The sequence below is a fragment of the Pleurodeles waltl genome, chromosome 3_1 (assembly GCF_031143425.1).
Source record: "Pleurodeles waltl isolate 20211129_DDA chromosome 3_1, aPleWal1.hap1.20221129, whole genome shotgun sequence".
NCBI classification, from domain to species: domain Eukaryota; kingdom Metazoa; phylum Chordata; class Amphibia; order Caudata; family Salamandridae; genus Pleurodeles; species Pleurodeles waltl.
The window spans coordinates 1,006,969,527-1,006,990,481 of NC_090440.1; the positions used below are offsets into that span (position 1 = coordinate 1,006,969,527).

Sequence of the window (20,955 nt, forward strand, 5' to 3'; positions counted from 1 at the left end):
AACTCTTTCTTCGATGACTTCTTGCTTCTCAAGAATAACACCGTTTGAAAACTACATTGTTCGTATGGAAGACTCCTGTCCCCTCCAAATATTTGAGGTGCATTACTCAATACATTGTCTCTATAAAGCTTATTTTCTGGCACACATGGCAGTTAATGGAGATTCCCTGGCAGCTTAAGATATGTAACGAAGACCCCCACCCCTTTTATCTTGCAGACTTTCTGGAAGCCATATCCCGACAAAGGCGACGATTTGCGACTAGCACCAGAATATGCGGAGTCCGAGCTGAATGATTCGGGAGTCTGCGAATTCTGTCAAGCAGTTTTCCCGCCGTCGTCCACATCCCGAGGGGATTTCTTTCGACATCTTAATTCACACTTCAAAGAACAGGTTTAACTATTTTCTAGGCATACCTCTATGCAAAGCAATCGGTGCAGGGAGGCATATATTTAAAATACCACCCCATTTTCTACTGTGCATTTAGCTTTTTGTGATGTTACCATGTTTTCAGTTATTGAACTATGGTTTAAAATATATATTCTAGAAACCTAGGGTTATTTTTTTTACTATGAATGGTAAGGTTGACTTATGTTTTTAGCCAATTATTGTCATTCATTCCACAACACCATTTAAGAACGTAAGATACAACTGGGACAGCTAAATTATTTTTAATAGTATTTTTGTTGCATTTTTTTGATGGGGCTGAATTTTTGGGTGTATTTACTTTTCTGGATTCTGTTCCAATTTTCTACCCTTTACTTCATACCACAATTGTGATTTTGCTTGGTAATGATTTTACTTTCGGAATAATGCAGCTAATATGTATTTTGTGTAAGCCAAAACATTCCACTGTACCAAAACGTAGTTTTGTAAATGAAAATGTACTTAGTTTTGGAGCATCACAGAGACTCTTCACTGCACTTGAATGTTCTATTCAGTTGATGCCTGATAAAAGTACACATTCATTGTTTTATGTCTGGCTGGGGAATGTTTCAAACATTAATAAATAAACTCGCAATTTTTAGACTTTGTTCATGTGACATATCATCACAACATAATAAATTAAATACATTATTTAAATATCATTGGATCCACAATGTTAAGCTGTTTTTTTCTGAAGTCATGTACTCATGTAACATCTGAGAAGACAATTTTAATATTATCAATGCTATTCGTTCAGTTAGAATACAAGGGGGTGTTATTAAATAGTGCCCCATCCAACAAAACTCCTAGGTAAAGTGCATAATAATTCCATGAATTAATCCAAGTTCAGAATGTGTATGCATACATTCCATTTCAAAGCCTGAACGTTTTTTTTTTAGAAAAAAACTCTGAAGTGTGCAGTGGTGTATGAATACTGGATTAGGAATTAATAAAATGTGTTAAGAAGAATTGGAATAATGAAAAGATGTTATTGTTGAGACATGCCCACTTAACGTAACTGTCCTTATTAATCTAAATGCTCACACAAAATGTAAGTAGTGACTACAGGAATAACTTGAACTTGAATTAACTCAGTGGAGAGAGCTAAAATAACAAGAATTCCAGACTTTTGCTTTGTTGGTGTATTGCAATGAATGCTCGGAGAGAGATGGAACATATTTTCCTGGAAAATATAAGCATTAGGTAGTGAATTTATGAAAACATTACAGCAACTTTACAAGTAATTTACAGGTTTAGGAAGGAACATTTGGATTTAGTGTTTAGATGTTAATTTATGTTATAATAATTGTTTTCATCAGCACAGAGATATACATTTTTCAGCATACCTAATTGCTTAAAATGTTCTCAATATCTAGGTTTACTTTAGCTAAAAGTATCTGTCTGGCGAGTTTATGCGTATAGTATTAAAATGATATTTTAATAAACTCTTGTATGGAAACCTATTTACGTTGTCTAAATTTTCTTTTTTTAAAGTACAAAGGCATTATTAATTTGTTTTTACGCCGTTTTCCTGTAGTTGTTGGCTGTTCAACTACACATGGGTTAATATGAGCAAAAACGAATTTTACCTGACTGTTGGGGCTAAATGTATGCAGTTCTGAAAATATGTATTCATTGGCATATGCTACCTGCTCACACTTTTTAAATGGGGCTGGGAGGCTGTGTTGTACAAATCTTTCTTCCTGGCTAGCTGAAATCGAGGACCCCACCCCTGATCCATCTTCCCCTTGTGGAATACAGCACCTTTCCTGGGTGTAAGCAGCAGCCTATAGTCCACACTGATTTCCAAAACTTAGAAGGATATGGGGATCTGTTATGTTAAGCAGTGAGGCATGTGCAGTTAATTAACAGTGATGGATCCTATTGGAGACTTGATCTCTCTAAATCTAGGTCCGCCCACGTTTTGGTAGATACGAAAATGTGGATACAATTCTAGTCATTTGATTGGTTGAATGTAGGTCATTTCTATATTGTTTCCTGAAAGAAGGTGCTGCCTCAAGAGCAGTGGCACCCTGCGACACACATGTGCTCCTGCACCATGTGGTTGGGTTAAAAGTGCCTTATCCAGTGTTTTATGTTGGATGTTTAAACTAGGTGACTAGACATTTTGCCCACTAAGACCCACCTAAAGTAGACCTGTTGCATTTTGCTTACTCTGATAGACAATTTTCATTAGCTTCCATCATCCTACTTACTGGGTCAATTCTGGCACCAAGCAGAGTTTTGATTGGATATAAAGAGATCATTATTTAAGGTTTGGGGAAAGTAGTTCTTTGTATGGTAAGCTTTTTGCCAGTTATGTGCTTTCTCAGTGATGTTGGGGTTTAGGGATCCAAACTATTTTTGCAACTTTGGCATGTTAGAAACATGAAAAAAATCATTTATTAATGAACCTTATGGGAAAAGCAAAGACAGAACTCTGATCCACTGGTGTGCTTAGCATTCCAACCACCCTGTACAGTGGCAGATCCCATCTTTCATCCATCCATCTTCCAGACATAATAAATCATTCTTATGCATTATGAATTACCAATCCCAAATTGTAAGGCAACAAGCTTTTGTCATTCAAAGGAGCTTTGACATCAGTCAGTTGACACCCTCACTCCTAATCTGAGCAGGATTCAGTGTCAGACCCGCCACTCTTGTGCTTTGCAGCTGTTGCCGCAGGTCTTTTTATTTTTCCTAGTCAAGTGGGTAGCAGTTCTCCCTTCCCTTGGTAGCACCCCTTCACCCTTACAGCCTTGTGATCCTCTACAGTCTCCCCTTCTGTCTTCACCTCAAGATACTAGGAGAATGCACCAGGTGGATGGGGCAGTAACTCTCAGGGCACCTGAATGCCTTGGTGCACGTAGTGCTAGGAGCTGGGGACACTGGAGGTCATGTCGCTAACAGCAAACCCCAGGCCCTTGAAAAGGGGAAGGAAAGAAAGGAAGCTCAGGTCATATATATTACACTATACATTGGGTCTTTGCAGGGGGTTGTTGGAAGAGAGAGAGGACAGAGCAAGAAGGAAGGGGGGCACATTGCAGCAGGAATTTAGGATAAGGAAGATCCATCTGTATCTGGTTACGCAACTAAAAACCTCCACCCCAGGGTCTCAACCCTCCATTTTCCCTTCTTCCTGCTACCCCAAGTACTAAAACCATGCTAAACCTTTTCAAAGACCATTAATAGTTGAAGTACATCACCTGTCTCCAATCTAAGGACTGCCAAGATCATTTTCCGATATCAGGTTCTAAGAAATCTGCATACAAAGACTAGTTTTCGGAGGTGTAGATTTATGAGATGAAATGGAATGTCTGATGAGAGGCAGAAAAAGGAAGGAAAGGAAGAATAAGAGTCCCCTTCAAAGCTAAAAGGGAATAGACGGACGCATAGTCATCATCATTTGGAACCACCACCACCTTCCAAGAAGCACCTTCCGACTGCAACCTAAGAAAAAAACAAATGCAACTCACAACCACTCTTCCTAAATTGGGCATGGACTGTCCACCAATATCTCCCCATGGGAGACCTTCAACAGCAAAACCCACAATAACTAACACATACATCTTCAAGGAAAGGCACAAACCTGTGAAGCATGTGGCTGACACATGCTGTGTAATAATAGCATAGATAGCATAAAATGAACATCTTTATTGAATTATTCAAAGAGAAAGACCTCAAAGGTTTCCTGTTCTCCCTCGGCAACACACAACCGAGTGAAGACTGTCCCACAAGCTCTTCCTGTCCTTAGCCCAACATCAGTTTCTTGTTCACCTTTTCTCAGAGACCTTGTTAACGTAGTAACTGATCTCTCTGTCCATTGGCCCTTGCTGGAAATGTGATAGCGTACAACAGCATCCAAAACCCCTGCAAAGAATGGAGAGAGGGGTTCAAAAACTAGGTGCAAATCAGAAAGCAGGCACTAGTAAGCATGCTGCAGGCCACAGAGTTAGACTGGCCTGAGTCCAGAAAACGTCTCTAACGTCACTAATTAGTTCAGAGACAGACATCCAGAACAGCAACTGTCAGCACAATCATCACCATTGCGAACTGCAAAATGGTCAATACTCAAGCTTCTTACCCAGTTAGTTGCTGCTGTAAGCTCTGATGTCTGTGCTAGCTGCAATGTAAGGCATGCAACATGCAGGAGGCAGATCAAGACCCTCAGAGGTGCAAGGCCAGACAGCAAACAAGGCACTATTCAACTCCAGAAAAAATATGGGTTCCATGGCAGAGGCCAAAGGGTGCTGCATTGCATAGAGGAAGAATGGACTGGAGGTAGAAATTTAACCCCTGTGGAAATTGCAGAGAAAGAGAAGCTACTGCAAGATGAGAAAGCTAGCAGAACAGTAGAGGAACCTCCCACAGCAGTCTACAAGCTCAGTGACTCGTGGCCATCAACATGTCCTCACCCATCACTTCCAGTTTCCACAAAACGGTGTGTCACACAATATTCCCAGTCAGCAAAAAGATGGCTTTGTCCCTGCATGGGAATGCAATGTACCTTAGCTCAACTCCTGGAGGCACCTGCATAATTTAACCACTCCCAAAAATTGTGACTGCTGCGCAGATACCCCAGTGTCCATTCCCCCCTGCTCATATTCACTGGACAGTTAAGGTGACTAAGCATTCAACAGCTGATGGGCTAGAAGAATATATATTTGACAGAAGGTAATATAGGAAGCTTGGTCAAAATCGAAAAATGCTTGCAGGGGGCAATTCACACAACCACTGTAAGGAGGGCAGAGACAAATTCCTAATTTGTGCCCAAGGCAGCCCAGAGGTGGAACCAAAACCACATGTTGCATCACACACCCACTCCTCCCACTCCCACCAACATGACTGTGAAACAAGGGCAGGAAGGCACCAACAGCCAGAACCCTTCTCCCACTGCCTCCCTCCTAGCCCCAAAAATAACTTGTCAGGAAGGCTGATGATACCGGAATACTGGGAAGCAGGCTGAAGTATCCCTTAAAAGGAATGTGACCCCGCCATATCAGGAACAAAACAGAGTCCTTCCAAGGTAAGAAAGAAGGGGATACAGGAGAAGAGACAACTGTGCTCAAGTCTCCATCACCATTCAGCGCCTTTGCTGCCAACAAGTGGGGAAAACTGATCCACAGACAGAGGTATACAAGTATATTATTGCTGTTTTATAAAAGGAAAAGCCTTCAGATTGGCAAAATGGATGGAAATAATGGATTAAACTGCGAAAGGAGTCAAGTATAAAGGTATCTTACATGTCGGCCATGTTGGTTAAAGCTAATATATATTTTTTTTTATTGCAGCTTCCTAGGTTTGTGGTTGTATGCAGAATAGAGGCAAAGTAAATAAAACCAGAGGTAAACATGTTGTGGCTGATATGTATGTCTACGGAAAATACAGAAAACTCTAGTTTTTTTACTTTATGTTTGTGAATTATACATAGACATCCGTTGACCCTTAACCTAAACCCAGTTACTGTCTCCTTAAGCCTTATCGTTTTTCTCTTACACTGTCTTGTCACTTCCCGTTTATGGAAACCGCGCCATGATATGCTATCTTTCTGCTTTTTCTTCTTCTTACAAAATCCTTTATATTTTCCTTTACTTCAACCATATTAAAACTCCTAAATATGACCTATCCATAACCCAATACTTTTCCCCAACTCTAACCCCAATACTAACAATAACTTTACTTTTACTCTACACATAACACCTTCCTTTACACCACTGCCTACTCAAATACAAATCCTTCCCCCAAATTGTACCCTTATCTTAAAGATGGCCCTTACCACTACCATCACCCTAAATAGTACACTTCATTATACATATCTTACACCATACATCACTCTAACCCTATCCACTAAACAAAATCCAGTGTTTTTTGTTCGAAGAAACATATGGGGATGGAAAGGATGTGAAAGTTCTAACCTCCTGTCAAGTACAATTGATAAAACTGTGGCACCTACAGCAAAAAACATGTTGGACAGGTTTGCACGAAATGTAAATGAGATGAAGCAGCTAGATCCACTTTCAGGTTTTTTGTTTTGTTATGCGAAGATACATTCATTGTGTTTTGCAAATAAGCCATTAGTCAAAGAAGGTCAAACAATTTTATAAATATTGTTATATTTGGGGTGTCATATTACAACACATAAAGGAATTTTATTGGATAAGAGACATTTTTCAGATTGGTCCAATGCAGACACTGAGGGCCATATGTACGAACACATTTTCCCATTGACACAGAATGGGAAAAACCCTTTGCTACATCTGGCCCTTAGATCCTTTGAGGAACTGCAAAAAATAGGTTGCAGGGGCCATTAGTGAAAATTATGCACTGAAGCCTGCATCCTGGACAAATGTTCCATAACACACTTTGGACAGTGGTCTAAAATTGTGATATGTTTTTAGCTTGTATCCCCTAACCTAGCCCAGAAACAAACATTGTAGCAGGTGTTTTTGGGGGAAAATGTGCATTAGTCTGTTGAAAGCTGAACAGTTTGTGTTATCAATGTTTTATTATGCATCTCCTTCCACATAAAGTACCTCGCAAGCCCAGTGACTTCAGCCCAGAGAGCCTGCATCATCAGTTCTAGCTTGTGTTTCGTCTTTGCCCCACCCATTACAATCTTCAAATCTTCCTAATAATCAGTACCGCCTTTGCACTTCAAAGTATTTCTTATATGGACTCCTGCATTTCCTACATCAATGCCACTGTGTATTTTCTTATGTTCTCCTATCTGACCGAAATGAGATACCTCCCCCTCTTCCTTGTTTCCAACGAGAACATCTGCCTGTGAAAAAAGTTGCACAGAGAACGTGAAGCTCTCGTCTCTTGGATCTCATTGTAAAAACTGTTGCAGAAACCAGTATTCGGGAATTTGTCCTCAGTTCTTTTTCAGCAAATATGCCTCTTGGAGGAGGCATATATCAGCTCTGCCATCTCTCAGTACTTCTACAACTCCAATCTGCTTAGTTTGGGTATTAAGACCTCTGTTATTCACCTTAATGATTCGAATAAATGTTCCATAAACTACATATTCCTCTTGTTTGCCTTCCTATTCCCTGAAATGACAAACCCAGCGCATACAGAAATTCGGCTATACCTTCTCCGATCTTCTCTTGTCCCCATTAAAAAACATATCAGAAGCAAAAAATAAAATTCTCTCCATTGAGAATATCCACATATTTGTCCAATTTAAACCATTTCACTTCTAAGACCTTACTCCCATGGTCACCAAATGTTCAGGGGTTTGAATAAGTCCTGTGATTCCCATACACTGCAATCTTTGTCCTATGCTGCATTGTTTGCCAGATTATTAATTGTTCTTCCTGTGTCTCTGAAGTGGTTTGCCTCGCTTCTTTGTGAGATTCCTCTTGTTACCCTGGATTGTCCTCACTTGCGTGAGTGATTTCACCACAAGTCTTTTTCTTTTCCACGTAAAGCACAATATGAATGGATCTCCCTAGTGATACAAAATATTGGTTCTTCCTGATGTGTCATTGATCCTGTGGACATCCTTTGCTTCCTAAGTATTATTACTGACAAATCTTTGAGGAGTTGAATTCTGTTACCATCCTATGTTAGTTGATCAACCAATTGTAATGCTATTGTAAACGTTTACTTTTTTCAAACAATTGCACCCTTTTGAGTAGTCGTGTGTGCTTATTTGCTGGAAGCGCATGCAGCCTCCCTGTATATATGATAAAGCCTGATAGCGAGTGCATCCGACTGATTCCAGATACTTTGCAAGATATCCTATACCTATTTTTGTATGTTGATGAATTCCACTTAAGCCACATCTAGCATATAAATATTGTTACATCTGCAGCGATTCTGGCTTTAGTTTTAATTTGCAATTTCCTATTTAAGGAACACTAGCTTCTCCCATATTCTTTTTTTGCTCATTCAGTCTTATATCTGTTGTTTCTTCCAGGTTGTCCAATCCCTTACCTCGTCCATACATATCTCTCCAAAATTCTTGTGTACATTTCTTCAGATCTGACACTCACTTCCTGCTTCATGTCTTAAGGAACACTGTCCTTGTACTCTTAGTTAACTGCTACACTTGTTGGTTTGCGTGTTTTTCTGTTGAGGAACACTAGTGAGATATCAAGAGCTGCTTCTTGCATTTCATTTCTTGGGGAAAGACATTGCCAGTCAGCTGTGCACCAATAGCCCCCTCCTGCCACTGTATGCTGTCTTTTTAACCTTTGGTGTATTGCTGCTAGATTTGGGCTAGGGGTGATCCAGCAGCATCTCACACCTCAATGGAACGGACTTTCCTAGGCTATCCAGCTGCCTCTTGTCTGTGCTGCCGTCACCATTAATATTTCTTCAGGTATTCGTCAGAATATCAACTGTTCTTCAGGATCACCTATAACCCTTCTTATTATCTATCCTTTCTAATATCTCACTGTAAACATCTCAGCCACTGCCTGCCTTGTTACCTTCAAATGTGAGTATAATCTATAGCGAAGCATGCCTACACTTTCTGACAGGTAGAGGCTTTCACTGTCTTGCAGGACACACCTTTGTAGCTCCAGGTGACGTAGAAGGCGTTTCTCCATTCTTGAGAGCACTGTCTTAAAACCGCTGTCACCGTTGTCTCTCTATTGACACAGATACTCAGTGACTCCTCTGGCCCTTTAAAGGAGTGTCCTAATCTTCATCTGACCCAATTGCCACCACTCTCTCACTGCAGCTGCAGTGCTCCAAATTTCGTTCCCACTCTACATAGGCCCTCCACTCTGAATAGCTTTTTAGGGGCCTGCTAGATTGACAGGTGCTTTTTCGCTCACCTTGGCATGGGTAGAATCTGTTATACAACTGTGGTTCTAGCACCAGTGTGGGGTAAACTGCAGATGCACAGCATAGTCCCACTACGCTATAAGGCAATGCTCTTGGGGCTTTACAGTGTTGTAGTCTTGATTAACTAGCCCTTCTCCTCTTTGCCCATCACACACTTGTCAATGAATGAGAGCCAGTCTGTAAGACCATGTCCTCCCACTCGTCCTTGACATAGTTGTCTATCAGTTACTAACTGTTCAACACTGTTGCCCCCAAACCAATTATGCACGTGTTCCTTATCTGCTGCACTGCACCTCATATACTTTACAGGGGTTTTGCCCTGTCTTCGCCCTGAGTTTACTGGGCTCATGCAATGTTCTTCTGCCCCACTCTTTATGAAGCTCCTACATGTACTGCCGGGTCGGATTTGTGTGTCTTCTGAAGCCGGTGACCAGCTGATAAGGGACTCCAGGTTCACTGAGACTATGGTCTGGTTGTTCAACCCTTCCTCAAGGTGTGTTTTTCATACCTCTGTGCGAGACACTGGGTCACAGTCAGCCACAGAAGCCATTTCACAAAACAGCAACGTGTCGCCCATTTTATAGTCTGTCAGAGCAGCAGTTTGAGTGCTTGTTTTTCCCCTCCAGTAGCTGATTATTAGCGGGTGTAGGAATGATCGGAGTTTAGCATGTCTCTAGAACAGACCTGAAGTCGGCATTTTGGGGTCTTTCCTCCTGTACACTTCTTCTTGGTTGTTCGCAACACTAGCCTCTGTTCTTTCAGCCTGAACTCCTACTGCTCACTCCGCTGAAACTCCCTCTGCTTCCTCGATCCATAGGGTGTTCCTCTGTCGCTAGTGGCCCCATACATCTCATCTGCTATAGTCCTGTTTCCTTCATTTAATGCGCATAGCTCACTGAGCACTTTGCACCCGGGTTTCATGTGAGATAGTTGCACATCCTCAATTGCTATCTGCCACCTGGGGCCATCCCTCTTCCTCCAGTGTGGTATCTAACTAGCACAGTCAGCCCAGAGGTTCTGGCTGGAACATAGTAACATAAATCTACTGCTGCACTGCCAGGTCACACCCTGATCGTTCATTTAAACTTCTATACCTATAGCATAACTTAAAAATCTTCATCTATTAGAGTGCTTAATTGGGTCGGTGATTGAAGGTGGGGCCCACCGGTACTTATTTTTCCTCAGCAGACTTCATCCAGAGCAAGGGAGAGAAGAACACAAACAGAAGAAAGGAAGATGAAAGGAACTGTGAGAGAGGGAGAAATTAGGGATGAAAAAGAACCTGCAATATTGAGATAAAGAGAGTAACTGGTGGTGCATGAAAGAGTCATGAGGTGGATTTAAGACTATGCAAGTCCCTCCCACCCCACCTGATCAGACACCCCAATAAAAACATACCTGCGGGAGGAGGCCGCCTACGACGCTCTGCAGCGCCCGAAGGCACATAAACTTGACTCACGCTTTCCGCTGCACACAACACTCTGCTTTTGCCCACAGGGGGCAAAGGGCTCAAATGGTCCACACCTCCCAGGCATACCAGTGGGAGGAGGCCACGTACAATGCTCTGCAGCGCCTGAAGGTGCATACACTTGACTTGCGCTTTCCGCTGTGCGGAACGCGAGCGGGACGCGCCCGGGCAAAGACCAGGCCAAGAGTGGGCTCGTCTGCGGCCGAACAAGGCTGGGCTGGGCCTTTTTTCTTGACTGTAGGATCAATTAATGTTTGATTAGGCTGTTTATAAAATGGTGTATAACCATAAGGTTTGCCGGGCAAGTATGTGAGATATTTAAGTGTGCTATTATTGTGACCCTATAGTGGATGCCCGCCCTTTTGCAGCTGCAAACTGATTTATTGAAGTGGGTGTTAATATATAATTCAAAACTATGGGTAAACAGAAAACTATAACTGAGAAGGTAGATACTGAACCACGCTGTTCAACAATGGATTCCTTTTTGGTACGGGCGGTGGGAGTTATTTCCAAGGAAATTGATCTTGCCGAAAGGCGTCTATCTCTGGGGCAGTTGGACCAAGTGAAGGTACAGAGGAACCCCTCAGACCAATAGACATGGTAACTGATACTAATCACACTCTAGAATCGGAGGACATAAGGAATGGTGATGACCACACAAGGTGTATGGCTACAGTTACAGCTACCCCTATATCAGTTAATCACTCACCCGCTGTTAAAAGGAGGAAACGATGCAGAAAGGGTCTGATAGTGAACTGGGCCTTATAATGCCAGTTGTCGAGATGGGCCACTGACCTGAAAAGCAGGATGTAGGCAGGGGCGATGGTATGCCCCCAACCTCCTGGAAACCCCGGCAGGTGTCCCAAAAGGAAAGGGGGAGTGGAAGAGAAAGAGACAAAACACTGCCACGCCCTGCCGGTCCATCCAGGCACCCTGTACCTTCAGGGGGCAGGTCATTGTTGACAGAGTGATATTAGAGTTAGTGCACTCGCCTTCCTTGAAACTAAATCTCTTTTTCTGATATGGGCACAGGAGCGGTATAAGAACACTGGGAGGCTCCAGCACTTTTCTTGGATAATAATAACTGTTGGCACAATTACTAACACTGCATTACCAAAAACCCAAACTGAGTACCATGACAATAAGTACTGCAACACTAGGGCTGGCTTGACAGAGATTCACTGTTGCACACTACAATTAGAACTGTGGTTGCACTTATCATGCACAAGAAAGACAAACAAGGGCATTCATTATATCACGTATAACTTTCCTGCATGCATAGGGTTAAACTAAAAGGAAAAAATAAATCCAAGAAATACAAATGTCTACTCTGGGTTTAAACAGTTAGGGTGGCACAGTTTGGTTTGGTTTCACTGTGTGTGAAAAAAACCCTCAAAAGCAAATTCTTCAAACCTGAAACACAGGCATGAATGACACAACTTAAATCCAAGAGTTATGATATTAGAGAATTAAAAGTCATGCAAATGCTCTTTTAAAATTGACTGTCACTTTTTGTAGTACTTGAGCTCAAGCAGATTTCCTGAAGCACATTTAGGCAAGTAACTACAATAATAATGTAGAATTTTCAGAAATGCATTTGTTTCTTCAAGATAAGCACTCTGCCAAAATACGAGGTCTGAAATACACCAGCTGTTCTAGGAAAGCACGGCGCTCAAAGAACAAACTCCCTGGAGAATACTAGTCACTTAGCTGCAGTCTTTTTCAGAGTGCTGGAGGAATGCCTGGTGTCAGCTGGTACAGGAACGAAGAAAAGAATTGCCTCAAAAGTCCTGAATACGAGGATGACAGTAGGGACTGGACTGCCAAGTCAGATGCTGAGATCAGGAAGCAAAACAAAGCCAAGCAGGGAGGCATGCTTCACTCTGCTATTTATAGCCAATCAGGAAAGCAGTTGAGTGTTCTCATGTGGATGAGTCACCACACCCAATTAGAAGCACATGTCTACACCGCACCTAATTAGAAGCACATGTCTACACCTGCTCACATTAGCAAACACGCATTGTTAAAACAAGCATTGATAAAACCAACTGTGTAACACAGCACATTATGTTTACTTAGAAACATCAAGGTTTAACCAAGAATAGAGATAAGATTTAACCTTAATCCCTGGGGATGCTGACAGATAACGCAGGAGGCACCTTGGGGATTCCTGACACCAGCTAATCCTGAACCCATTTACCGGAATACCCTTATATCTGCTTTTAATGATCTGCTTAAACCACTCAGAGACAAATTGGATAAAATCGAAGGGGAGGTGGGAAAATAATGGCTATGTGCCAGAAACTTTCTATGATCTTGGTGGCTCCTATTCCCAAAACAACTGTTGTACAGAATGTTGCACAAAGCGAGCCAGGTCCCATGGTTATATCGCAGTGCATAGAGCCTGTAGATGAAGTTGTTTTAGTCCCGGGCCCTAGGTGGAGGCATAATACCATAGAAGGGTGAAGGGTGGCCTATGGCGAAGGCCAACCTAGTGGACAGTGTACAATTATTAGTAAGAAGCCGCATGGCTTGCCACTGGACGGCTCAAGATCCACTACAAATCTTAAAGCATCTAGTATGCCACAGCCAGGCAACATTTTGATCTCAACGTGGACTGCGCCAGCCTCGTTGCAAGTGAGGGAGGATCTTCCAACTATTAATCTACCACCAGAGTGCTGCCCCTATGTAATTATCTTGGCCAATGTTCCTCCTTTACGGCCAGGTCAGAGTGAACCCCAATGGACTCTGAAGAACAAAGTGTAGAGGGTGATTTTTGTGGATACTAATTTACATTTGAAAGCCAAAAATATATTGATATACAATAGATAATAACAAATGCTCTTCTGTGCAATCTATGTTCCCACACTTCTCCTAATAAAAAAGGCCTTCCACATATGAGTGGGCTTATCGCATGGCAATGAAAGGCCCTTGAACACACCGTGGCAACGTTGAGATTTTTTATTTGAATTATACTGATTATTGGGATGGAGTAGCAGTGGTATTTGGGCCTGGGTTTGACAGGCAATCAAAGTAACCTAACAACCCCATAAATAATTGAAATCTAGACACTCAAGGCAATCCAGGGTGATGTGATGTGAGAGGATTCCCCTACAATTTCGTACATGGAATGCCCTGCAAATGTCAAATCACAGGCTTTCCTCACATTCCTGTGAGGGAAAGCTCTGGAATCTGCAGGAATAACAAAAGTCGTACCACCCGCAGTTTGCACACTTCTCGATTAAAATGGTACCCCACTTGTGTGGCAAGGCCTAAGGGCTGCAACATGAAAGGCCTAAAAATACAATGTGAAAACATCAGGATTTTTCTTGAATATCTGTGAAAGAAAGTTACAGAATCTGAGTAGATCGACAAACTTTCTACCAGCATGCATTTCCCCACTTCTCCCTACAAAAGTGGCACTTCACCTAATTGGGTGGAACTATCACCAGGGACAGAAAACGCCCCAAAATGCAACACAAAAATATCAAGATTTATTTTCCATTTTAAGTCATTCTGATGATGTGGCTAGGTGCAGTACTTGGGCCTGGGGAAGACCCATCATCCAGGGAAAATTACTAGCCATTGACATTTTCAAAATCTAGACACTAGTAGAGGTTCAGAGTGTAGAGACTTGGATGAATGACAATACTTTTTCTGAAGCAGAATGTCCAGCAAACACAAAAATGTGTTTAAAATAACCTATTTCTTCAAATATCTAAAACGGAAAGTTCTGGGTTTTACAATGACTGATATCCTACCACCCTGTTATCTCACACTTCTGCTGATTAAAAACAGTATTGTACTTGTAAGGGCAGGCATGACACATGTGACAAGTAAAGACTCAAAATGAAACGTGGAAACATCAAGTATTCATTTGAATACTAGAAACACATAAATCCAGGTTAGTGTGTCTTGCATAGATCACACTACTTCTTACCCAGAATGCCCTGCAAATGGAAAATTTGGGCAAAATCACAAAATTTCACACATTGTCTATGGCATGTGTCTATAGTATTTGGGCAAGTGTCACCCGACACCCATGTAACCCTACCAACCTTGGGTTTTTCTGAAAACTAGAGACCCAGGAGAATACAGCACGGTAGGGCTTCAATAGCTCACAATGTTTTCCTACTGTAAACGCCCAGCAAATGTGAAACTAATGGGCCAAAAACACAATTTACCCATATTTATGTGACAGAAAGCTCAGGAACGTCCAGCCAATATGAAACATCTTAACATCCTGCATGTCCTCATTCTTCTCTAGGAATACGATACCCCAAATGCGTGGGTGGGCCAAAGATACTAGACAGGAATACATCCAAACTGTAACCATGTCACCAACACATTGATACTACATTGATTTCACGCGTCAGTGATCCTGCAGGCAATAAAGTGCTCTTTCACCTCAAGGAACCCCCTAAAATCTTGCCATTATAAGGCCATAACTGGCAAATATGTTTTATGTTCTTTCCTCTTTCATTAGCATCAAGATGACATGTGGCTCTTTAAAAAATGGCTTTAACATTAATACTAGTTTTACATTTATCCCTCTTTAGTTCACCATTAGATATTTGGTCAGGTTATTATTTCATCTGACTATTACTTTCGGATTAATCCATGGAGAATAATCTTGGGGTTTTTACTTTCAGGTCCCTATGTGTTCAAATGTTTTTTGCATTGTCAATCGGCTAATAATATACCATAACTGTTGTTCATTATTATTAGCCTTTCCTGTTTTTAAAATTCCATTTGTTGTTAATTTAGTGAGGTTCAGTGTTTTAAAAATTCATAAAATTCAGTAGTTATCAGGGTTTACATTCTTTTGTGTCAAGCACATTAAAAGGGAGTGTTTTTCCAGTGCTTAGATAAAATTTGCTTTCATTTCTTTACTTTCCTCGTTCATTCCTATTGTAAATTCTTCCTCCCTTCCTGCACCTAATTCCTTAAATCTACTCTTTCCTTGAACTTGCTATTCCATCTGACTATTCTTTATTTCTTTCACCTCCCTGCCTATGTTGTTTTCCAGCACTCATACTTCTCTTACAAGCAGACATGTTCCACCCCTTGTTGAGGATGTACATGGCTGGAATATGTTTGTAGCTCTTTAAGATTTGACGGCACCAGCTAAGAGATTAAAAATTGGCATTTTACATACTATTCTACTGTTCATTATTTAACTCAAACGGCAAGGATCAGATTAAAGAGGATTTTCTACTGTGGAGTTGAGGTATATGTTGCGGGGTATTCCGTTCAGTGTTATTGCAAGCCAGTGTTACACCGATTGTTCCGTGCCTCTACCTACCAAGAAAGGAATGGACTAATGAATATATTATTCCTGTCTCATCTGCACATTTTCCTGCTCTCTCTGGTCATAGGGAAGAAGTCTGCAGAAGAATTACCAGGCATATTGTTATCTATGTAAGGTTGGGTGGCATACACTGTTCTGCTGAATAGAAAATAGTGAAGGCAGTAAAGGAAGTTCATGACCTACAAGAGTCCTTTGGTCTTTTGGCTGTGTAAGTCATACTGACAGTAAAGCTATCTAGTGCAACATAGGAGATAAACTGTTCAAAGCAAGGTCGGTGCACTTTAATTTAACTTTTCTTTTGTTCATATGTTTTTTTACATTGTTAGGCTGTACCTACCAGATATTGGGCCCAAATCATAAAGATTTTGCTGTAACTTATTTGTATTTTACTCTTTACTCATGCCTGAATTTCAATAGAAAGCGAGGAATACTCCTGGAATTAAAGTTTATCTCATCAGTAATACAAGAGTAAATCACATCTGCTGATAGCAAAATATTTTAGAATGGGGCTCATTGAGTTTATTTGCAAGTCATTGTGCGGACTGCTATGCTATGTAGATTTTTAGTGCGCCCTAATCACCCTTGAAGGTATCCATGTGCTTGGCAATGGGTAGGTGAGAGCTTGTCTGGAGTTATGCGAAGAGCCAGATTTTCAGCTTCTTGCAGAATTCGAGGAGCAACACAGAGGACCTGATGTGGAGAGGAAGGACGTTTCAAGCCTTGGGGTGCTGTGTGAGAAGGCACAACCTCCTGCTCTGTTCTTGTGCATGTAGGGGATGTGTGCGAGTGACAGACCAGCTAAGGTGAGGTGCCTGGAGGGTTGGTGGAAGTGGATATGTGTGTTAAAGTAAGCAGTGCCTATGTTGTGTAAAGCCTTATAGATATGTTTGAGGAATATGAAGTGAGTGCATTTGTGTATGGGAAGCCAGTGGAGTTTCTTTGAGGTGTTGAGTGGTGTACGTGCATCAAGGGAGGTTGCGGACGAGCCTTGCTGCATCATAACCCAGAAACACATGTGTCCAGAGATGCACAGTAAAGGCTGTACCTACTTAAAGGTGAAATATTTAAAAATTAATGGAGTTCGTTTTTTGAAGATACTACATCTACCATGATGCAATGGGGCAGATTAATTGCTGGGATGTCAGGCAGGTGCGCTCCTAACTGTTTGTGACTTTAAAGGCTCCCTTGAGCTACTGGGCTGACGAGCTCTGGAGCAGGCACCAGCATGCCAGGAAAGAGGTACTGAAACCGGGTGATTTATGGCAGCATTCCCAGCACCCCACAAATATGTTCTCTGCTGAAGAAGGGACTAACCCAGAAACACATGTGTCCAGAGATGCACAGTAAAGGCTGTACCTACTTAAAGGTGAAATATTTAAAAATTAATGGAGTTCGTTTTTTGAAGATACTACATCTACCATGATGCAATGGGGCAGATTAATTGCTGGGATGTCAGGCAGGTGCGCTCCTAACTGTTTGTGACTTTAAAGGCTCCCTTGAGCTACTGGGCTGACGAGCTCTGGAGCAGGCACCAGCATGCCAGGAAAGAGGTACTGAAACCGGGTGATTTATGGCAGCATTCCCAGCACCCCACAAATATGTTCTCTGCTGAAGAAGGGACTAACCCAGAAACACATGTGTCCAGAGATGCACAGTAAAGGCTGTACCTACTTAAAGGTGAAATATTTAAAAATTAATGGAGTTCGTTTTTTGAAGATACTACATCTATCATGATGCAATGGGGCAGATTAATTGCTGGGATGTCAGGCAGGTGCGCTCCTAACTGTTTGTGACTTTAAAGGCTCCCTTGAGCTACTGGGCTGACGAGCTCTGGAGCAGGCACCAGCATGCCAGGAAAGAGGTACTGAAACCGGGTGATTTATGGCAGCATTCCCAGCACCCCACAAATATGTTCTCTGCTGAAGAAGGGACTAACCCAGAAACACATGTGTCCAGAGATGCACAGTAAAGGCTGTACCTACTTAAAGGTGAAATATTTAAAAATTAATGGAGTTCGTTTTTTGAAGATACTACATCTACCATGATGCAATGGGGCAGATTAATTGCTGGGATGTCAGGCAGGTGCGCTCCTAACTGTTTGTGACTTTAAAGGCTCCCTTGAGCTACTGGGCTGACGAGCTCTGGAGCAGGCACCAGCATGCCAGGAAAGAGGTACTGAAACCGGGTGATTTATGGCAGCATTCCCAGCACCCCACAAATATGTTCTCTGCTGAAGAAGGGACTAACCCAGAAACACATGTGTCCAGAGATGCACAGTAAAGGCTGTACCTACTTAAAGGTGAAATATTTAAAAATTAATGGAGTTCGTTTTTTGAAGATACTACATCTACCATGATGCAATGGGGCAGATTAATTGCTGGGATGTCAGGCAGGTGCGCTCCTAACTGTTTGTGACTTTAAAGGCTCCCTTGAGCTACTGGGCTGACGAGCTCTGGAGCAGGCACCAGCATGCCAGGAAAGAGGTACTGAAACCGGGTGATTTATGGCAGCATTCCCAGCACCCCACAAATATGTTCTCTGCTGAAGAAGGGACTAACCCAGAAACACGTGTCCAGAGATGCACAGTAAAGGCTGTACCTACTTAAAGGTGAAATATTTAAAAATTAATGGAGTTCGTTTTTTGAAGATACTACATCTACCATGATGCAATGGGGCAGATTAATTGCTGGGATGTCAGGCAGGTGCGCTCCTAACTGTTTGTGACTTTAAAGGCTCCCTTGAGCTACTGGGCTGACGAGCTCTGGAGCAGGCACCAGCATGCCAGGAAAGAGGTACTGAAACCGGGTGATTTATGGCAGCATTCCCAGCACCCCACAAATATGTTCTCTGCTGAAGAAGGGACTAACCCAGAAACACATGTGTCCAGAGATGCACAGTAAAGGCTGTACCTACTTAAAGGTGAAATATTTAAAAATTAATGGAGTTCGTTTTTTGAAGATACTACATCTACCATGATGCAATGGGGCAGATTAATTGCTGGGATGTCAGGCAGGTGCGCTCCTAACTGTTTGTGACTTTAAAGGCTCCCTTGAGCTACTGGGCTGACGAGCTCTGGAGCAGGCACCAGCATGCCAGGAAAGAGGTACTGAAACCGGGTGATTTATGGCAGCATTCCCAGCACCCCACAAATATGTTCTCTGCTGAAGAAGGGACTAACCCAGAAACACATGTGTCCAGAGATGCACAGTAAAGGCTGTACCTACTTAAAGGTGAAATATTTAAAAATTAATGGAGTTCGTTTTTTGAAGATACTACATCTACCATGATGCAATGGGGCAGATTAATTGCTGGGATGTCAGGCAGGTGCGCTCCTAACTGTTTGTGACTTTAAAGGCTCCCTTGAGCTACTGGGCTGACGAGCTCTGGAGCAGGCACCAGCATGCCAGGAAAGAGGTACTGAAACCGGGTGATTTATGGCAGCATTCCCAGCACCCCACAAATATGTTCTCTGCTGAAGAAGGGACTAACCCAGAAACACATGTGTCCAGAGATGCACAGTAAAGGCTGTACCTACTTAAAGGTGAAATATTTAAAAATTAATGGAGTTCGTTTTTTGAAGATACTACATCTACCATGATGCAATGGGGCAGATTAATTGCTGGGATGTCAGGCAGGTACGCTCCTAACTGTTTGTGACTTTAAAGGCTCCCTTGAGCTACTGGGCTGACGAGCTCTGGAGCAGGCACCAGCATGCCAGGAAAGAGGTACTGAAACCGGGTGATTTATGGCAGCATTCCCAGCACCCCACAAATATGTTCTCTGCTGAAGAAGGGACTAACCCAGAAACACATGTGTCCAGAGATGCACAGTAAAGGCTGTACCTACTTAAAGGTGAAATATTTAAAAATTAATGGAGTTAGTTTTTTGAAGATACTACATCTACCATGATGCAATGGGGCAGATTAATTGCTGGGATGTCAGGCAGGTGCGCTCCTAACTGTTTGTGACTTTAAAGGCTCCCTTGAGCTACTGGGCTGACGAGCTCTGGAGCAGGCACCAGCATGCCAGGAAAGAGGTACTGAAACCGGGTGATTTATGGCAGCATTCCCAGCACCCCACAAATATGTTCTCTGCTGAAGAAGGGACTAACCCAGAAACACATGTGTCCAGAGATGCACAGTAAAGGCTGTACCTACTTAAAGGTGAAATATTTAAAAATTAATGGAGTTCGTTTTTTGAAGATACTACATCTACCATGATGCAATGGGGCAGATTAATTGCTGGGATGTCAGGCAGGTGCGCTCCTAACTGTTTGTGACTTTAAAGGCTCCCTTGAGCTACTGGGCTGACGAGCTCTGGAGCAGGCACCAGCATGCCAGGAAAGAGGTACTGAAACCGGGTGATTTATGGCAGCATTCCCAGCACCCCACAAATATGTTCTCTGCTGAAGAAGGGACTAACCCAGAAACACATGTGTCCAGAGATGCACAGTAAAGGCTGTACCTACTTAAAGGTGAAATATTTAAAAATTAATGGAGTTCGTTTTTTGAAGATACTACATCTACCATGATGCAATGGGGCAGATTAATTGCTGGGATGTCAGGCAGGTGCGCTCCTAACTGTTTGTGACTTTAAAGGCTCCCTTGAGCTACTGGGCTGACGAGCTCTGGAGCAGGCACCAGCATGCCAGGAAAGAGGTACTGAAACCGGGTGATTTATGGCAGCATTCCCAGCACCCCACAAATATGTTCTCTGCTGAAGAAGGGACTAACCCAGAAACACATGTGTCCAGAGATGCACAGTAAAGGCTGTACCTACTTAAAGGTGAAATATTTAAAAATTAATGGAGTTCGTTTTTTGAAGATACTACATCTACCATGATGCAATGGGGCAGATTAATTGCTGGGATGTCAGGCAGGTGCGCTCCTAACTGTTTGTGACTTTAAAGGCTCCCTTGAGCTACTGGGCTGACGAGCTCTGGAGCAGGCAC

At 42.4% G+C, this 20,955-nt stretch overlaps 1 protein-coding gene and 1 long non-coding RNA gene across 16 annotated transcripts in view; one reads left to right on the plus strand and one right to left on the minus strand.

Moving 5' to 3' along the window:
• The window catches only part of TANK (TRAF family member associated NFKB activator), a 549,717-nt gene extending 547,831 nt beyond the window's left edge, over positions 1–1,886 (plus strand). For all 15 annotated transcript variants that reach the window (XM_069224232.1, XM_069224234.1, XM_069224233.1 and 12 more), the window contains one exon: positions 217–1,886. In XM_069224232.1, coding sequence (XP_069080333.1) covers positions 217–396 — 180 coding nt within the window. In that variant the 3' untranslated portion in view covers positions 397–1,886. The remainder of the gene's footprint in view (positions 1–216) is intronic.
• A 2,194-nt stretch (positions 1,887–4,080) lies between these two features.
• Positions 4,081–20,955, minus strand: part of LOC138283307 (uncharacterized) — a 54,760-nt gene continuing 37,885 nt past the window's right edge. Inside the window, exon 3 of the long non-coding RNA XR_011201179.1 lies at positions 4,081–4,296. This is a non-coding gene — a long non-coding RNA (uncharacterized lncRNA). The remainder of the gene's footprint in view (positions 4,297–20,955) is intronic.